Source organism: Tachyglossus aculeatus, unplaced genomic scaffold (genome assembly GCF_015852505.1).
Source record: "Tachyglossus aculeatus isolate mTacAcu1 unplaced genomic scaffold, mTacAcu1.pri scaffold_67_arrow_ctg2, whole genome shotgun sequence".
In the NCBI taxonomy this organism is placed as follows: Eukaryota; Metazoa; Chordata; class Mammalia; order Monotremata; family Tachyglossidae; genus Tachyglossus; species Tachyglossus aculeatus.
The window spans coordinates 2,295,442-2,301,156 of NW_024045090.1; the positions used below are offsets into that span (position 1 = coordinate 2,295,442).

Consider the following 5,715-nt stretch of genomic DNA (forward strand, 5'->3'; position numbering starts at 1 on the left):
GCGCTCAATAAATACGATTGATTGATTGATTGATCTGGGCCCAGGATCCACGAGTGACCCCAACGACCACCCTCGCAATTTCCCTGCCCCCTTGTCTAACAGCACCAAAACTCCAGCGTCCATTTGGGTGCCACGGCTATTTGCTCTCCTAGTCTTCTCTTACAGTTCCACCTCCCCTTACAGCCCTCCTTTCCTCTTCTCCCACTCCCTTCTGCATCACCTTGACTCGCTCCTTTTATTCATCCCCCCCGTCCCAGTCCCACAGCGCTTACGTCCATATCTGTCGTTTATTTATGTCTATTAATAAAATAATAATAACGGCGTTCATTAATAATAATAATAATGGCATTTATTAAGCGCTTACTATGTGCAAAGCACTGTTCTAAGCGCTGGGGAGGTTACAAGGTGATCAGGTTGTCCCACGGAGGTTCACAGTCTTAATCCCCATTTTACAGATGAGAGAACTGAGGCACCGAGAAGTTAAGTGACTTGCCTTAAATCACCCAGCTGACAAGTGGCAGAGTCGGGATTCGAACCCATGGCCTCCAACTCCAAAGCCCGGGCTCTTTCCACTGAGCCACACTGCTTGAGCCGAGCGCTGTTCTAAGCGCTGGGGAGGTTACAAGGTGATCCATTGTCCCACGGGGGGTTCCCAGTCTCCATCCCCATTTTCCAGAAGAGGTCACTGAGGCCCAGAGAAGTGCCCAAATTCACCCAGCTGACAAGTGGCGGAGTCGGGACCTCCGACTCCAAAGCCCGTGCTCTTTCCACTGAGCCACGTCCGTCTACCCTAAGCTTGCTGTCGTCAGGGACTGTGTCCTTTGTATTGTTATATTGTACTCTCCCAGGCACTTAGTATAGTGTTCTGCACACAGGAAGCACTCAGTTAATACGATTAATTGACTGACTGACTGATTATTAAAAGCCACCTCATTTTCACGTCATCTCAGTCCTGATCAAGGACTGCTCTTTGTCTAGTCCCAATCAACCCTGATGTATTGGAGGTGCCTAGTGAAAACAGCACAGGGTTGAGAGTCAGAGGAGGACCTGGGTTCTAATGCCTGCTCCACCATGTACCTGCTGGGTGACCTTGAGCAAGTTATTTCACTTCTCTGGTCCTCAGTTACCTCATCTATGTAATGGAGATTAAGACTGTGAGCCCCGTGTGGGACAGGGATTGGGTACTATTCATTCATTCGTTCAGTCGAATTTTTTGAGCGCTTACTGCGTGAAGAGCACTGGACTAAGCGCTTGGGAAGTACTACAAACTGATCATCTCATATCTACCCTAGCGCTTAGTACAGTGCCCGGAACATAACGGGAACATATCTACCGATTCTGTTACACTGTACTCTCCCAAGAGTTTAGTACAGGGTGCCGCACACAGTTAGCACTCGATTGATTGATTGATTTATAATAATCGCTTTACAAATGCTACAAACAAATAGCCAATCTCCACGGCCACCATTCCCTGTAGACGGTTGGCATTATACGATCCATTCGGTCATGGTGGTCCTGGATAATAATAATGATGGCATTTATTAAGCACTTACTATGTGCAAAGCACTGTTCTAAACGCTAGGGAGGTCACCAGGTGATCAGGATGTCTCGCAGAGGGCCTCCCAGTCTTCATCCCCATTTTACAGATGAGGTAACTGAGGCCTATTGAAGTGAAGTGACTTGCCCAAAGTCACACAGCCGACAATTGGCAGAGCCAGGATTCATTCATTCATTCAATCGTATTTATTGAGCACTTACTGTGTGCAGAGCACTGTACTAAGCGCTTGGGAAGTATAAGTTGGCAACATATATGAGGAACCCATGGGATATGAACCCATGACCTCTGACTCCAAAGCCCGGACTCTTTCCACTATGCCACGAGGTCTCAGCAACTGGATGTCAATTTTTCTCCGGGGGAGACTCCAGGGTCACCAGCAGTTCCCACGTGAACGACCCCAAGGGGTGTGGACCCAGAATCTCCCAGGCTAGAAGGGCCTCTGACCTCGGGGAGAAGAAGGTTTGTAACCTTTGTAACTCCCCCAGCGCTTAGAAAAGTGCTTTGCCCATAGTAAGTGCTTAATAAATGCCATCATTATAAGGTTCGACCGCCATTTTAGAGGCATTTCCCCGTTATCATTCTCCTCAGGGTGGTCTTCATGTCCCCGTTCCTCAGGCTGTAGATGAGGGGGTTGAGGGCGGGGGGCACCACGGTGTAAAACACGGACAACAGCAGGTCCAGGGCCAAGGGGGAGTCAGACGTGGGCTTGAAGTAGGTGAAGACCCCGTTCACTATGAATAAAGACAAGACGGCGAGGTGGGGCAGACAGGCGGAGAAAGCCTTGGCCCGGCCCTCGGAGGCCGGCATCCTCAGCACGGCCCGAAAGATGCGTACGTACGAGACGATGATGCCGACGAAACAGCAGAGGCCCAGGAACATGCTGAAGCCCAGAATGGCGAGCTCGTCGATGGAGCGTCTGGAACAGGAGATCCGCACGAGGGAAGGGATGTCGCAGAAGAACTGCCGGGTGGTGTGGGTGTCACAGAAGAGGAGGGAGAAAGTCACGGCGGTGTGGATGACTCCGTTCAGCCCCCCGCCGAACCAGGAGCCGGCCGCCATCTTCACGCAGGCCCCTCGGTCTATGATGACCTCGTAGCGCAGGGGGAGGCAGATGGCGGCATAGCGGTCGTGGGACATCGCCGTGAGGAGGAACAGCTCCGAGGTGGCAAACAGGACCACCAAGAAGACCTGGGTGGCACAGCCCAGGAAGGAGATGTATCTACGGTCGATCAGGGAGTTGTGGATGAATTTGGGGACGGTGATGGAGATGTAGCAGAGGTCGAGGACGGACAGGTTCCTGAGGAAGAAGTACATGGGGGTTTGGAGGCGCCGGTCGAGGACTGTGATGGCGACGATGAAGAGATTCCCCACCAGGGCCACCAGGTAGACCAGGAGGAACAGCACGGCATGGACCAGCTGCAGCTCCCGGATCTCTGAGAATCCCAGGAGCAGGAATTCCCTCAGCGCCGTGTCGTTGACCATTTCTTCCTTGTGGGGAAATAGGAAATAGGGTGCTGTGGGATTGATGGAGGTGAAAATATTAAGTTATCCAAGCAGTGTGGGAAACAGTGCTTGGCACATAGTAAGGGCTTAACAAATGCCATTATAATTATTATTATTATTCTCTGGACCCCAGTTACGTCAACTGCAAAATGAGGATTAAATCCTACCCTAGTAATAATACTATTATTATTATTAGTGACTAAAGCACAGGTTCGGGAATCAGAAGACCTAGGCTTTATTCCCGGTTCTGCCGTTCGTCTGCTGTGTGACTTGGGGCAAGTCACTCTCCTTCTCAGAGAAGCAGCGTGGCTCAGTTAAGAGCCCAGGCTTTGGAGTCAGAGGTCATGGGTTCAAATCTCTGCTCTGCCAACTGTCAGCTGTGTGACTTTGGACAAGTCTCTTCACTTCTCTGTGCCTCAGTGACCTCATCTGTCAAATGGGGATGAAGACTGTGAGCTCCACGAGGGACAACCTGACCACCTTGCAACCTCCACAGCGCTTAGAACAGTGCTGTGCACATAGTAAGCGCTTAATAAATGCCATTATTATTATTATTATTATTATTATTATTATTATTATTATTATTATTCTCTGGACCCCAGTTACCTTAACTGTAAAATGAGGATTAAATCCTACTCTTTCCTCCTTTGCATTTTCTCCTGTGCTCCCCTTACTGCACATAGTAAGCGCTTAGTAAATGCCATTATTATTATTATTATTATTATTCTCTGGAACCCAGTTACCTCAACTGTAAAATGAGGATTAAATCCTACTCTTTCCTCCTTCGCATTTTCTCCTGTGCTCCCCTCTACCCAGGGCGCGACATCTACAGGTGAAAGACATTCAATCAATACTATTGATTGATCGATGGATTGACTATTGGGAAATGCTGCCCAGGAAGGGAAATATTTGAGAAAAATCCCAGCAGCTTTAATTTTTCTCCAAAACGAGGAAAGCTGCAATTACAGCTGAACCCAAGCTCCTCCAGTTTTCATGATAAAAACAATACCAATGATGATGGTATTTGTTAAGCGCTTACTATGTGCCGAGTACTGTTCTCAGCGCTGGGGGAGCTCCAAGGTCATCAGGTTGTCCCACGTGGGGCTCCCGGTCTTAATCCCCATTTTACAGATAAGGGAACTGAGGTCCAGAGACGTGAAGTGACTTGCCCAAAGTCACACGGCTGATAAGTGACAGAGGCGGGATTAGAACCCATAACCTCTGACTCCCAAGCCCACGTTCTTTCCACTAAGCCATGCTGCTTCTCCCACTCAATCAGTCAAATCGATCAATGGTATTTAGTGGCTATTTGCAGAGCACTGTACTAAATGATGATGATGATGATGATGATGATGATGATGATGGCATTTATTAAGCGCTTACTCTGTGCAAAGCACTGTTGTAAGCGCTCGGGAGGTTACAGGGTGATCAGGTTGTCCCACGGGGGGCTCACAATCTTAATCCCCATTTTACAGATGAGGTAACTGAGGCACAGAGAAGTTAAGTGACTTGCCCAGAGTCACACATCTGACAATTGGCGGAGCTGGGATTCCAACCCATGACCTCTGACTCCAAAGCCCTGGCTTTTTCCACTGAGCCACGCTGCTTAAATGCTGGGGAGACTACAATTCAACAGAATTAGCAGACGTTCCCGGCCCACAGTGAGCTTGCAGTCTAGAGGGGGAGACAGACATTAATATAAATAAAGAAATATGGTACAAGGAACCATATCACAGGCCACGGCAGGATGGAGGGCAGGTTAAGACTTCATTCATTCGATCGTATTTATTGAGGAAGGGGGTAGAGCAGAGAGAGGGAGTTGGGTCGATGGGGAGGAGAGGAGGAGCAGAGGAAAAGCGGGGCTCAGTGTGGGAATAATAATAATAACAACAATAATAATAATAACAATAATGGCATTTATTAAGCGCTTACTATGTGGAAAGCACTGTTCTAGGTGCTGGGGAGGTTACAAGGTGATCAGGTTGTCCCACGGGGGGCTCACAGTCTTAATCCCCATTTTCCAGCCTCGGAGAAGTTAAGAGACTTGCCCAAAGTCACACAGCTGACAATTGGCGGAGTTGGGATTCAAACCCAGGACCTCTGACTCCGAAGCCCGAGCTCTTTCTACTGAGACACTCTGCTTCTCTAATCGTATTTAGGAAGGCCTCTCAGTGTGGGAAGTGTGGGAAGGGAGAAAGAGAGATAGGTTGGCGGATGTGTGGAGGGAAGGCATTCCGGGCCAGTGGAAGGACGCGGGCCGGGGGTCGACGGCCGGATGGGCGAGAAGGAGGCCCGGTGAGGAGGCGAGCGGCGGCAGAGGAGCGGAGGGTGCGGGCTGCGGTGGAGAAGGAGAGAAGGGAGGGGAGGGAGGAGGGGGCGAGGAGATGGACAGCCTTGAAGCCAAGCTGATGGACGCCTTCTCAGGGCAGGGTCTCTGCAGCCTCCAAGGGACACTCAAACTAACAACCCTGGAAGTGTTGAGGAGCTGAGTTCTAATCCTCGCTCCGCCAACCGCATTCTGTGTGATCTTGTACGCGTCACTTGACTTCTCTGTGCCTCAGGTCCCCTATTCTCTCCCTTCCTTAGGCTGTGAGCCCCATGCAGGACAAAGACCGTAGCCAACCTAATGGACTTGTAATCTATTCCACCTCTTA

General features: G+C 49.8%; 1 protein-coding gene across 1 annotated transcript; it reads right to left on the reverse strand.

Moving 5' to 3' along the window:
• Positions 1–984: 984 nt before the first annotated feature.
• Positions 985–2,617, reverse strand: LOC119923926 (olfactory receptor 14A16-like). Its single transcript, XM_038743093.1, has 2 exons — positions 2,198–2,617; positions 985–1,008 (listed from the first exon to the last, which is right to left on the reverse strand). The coding sequence occupies exons 1-2, from the start codon at positions 2,615–2,617 to the stop codon at positions 985–987; spliced, it is 444 nt and encodes a 147-aa protein (XP_038599021.1).
• Between the last annotated feature and the right edge of the window lie 3,098 nt (positions 2,618–5,715).

Excerpts from the sequence above, each read along its gene's own strand:
- LOC119923926 (XM_038743093.1), bottom strand. The coding sequence starts at position 2,617 with ATGGCGGCCGGCTCCTGGTTCGGCGGGGGGCTGAACGGAGTCATCCAC. Across the intron at positions 1,009-2,197 it reads TTTACACCGTGGTGCCCCCC|GCACCTCCAATACATCAGGG; the intron begins GCCCTCAACCCC and ends TGTTTTCACTAG.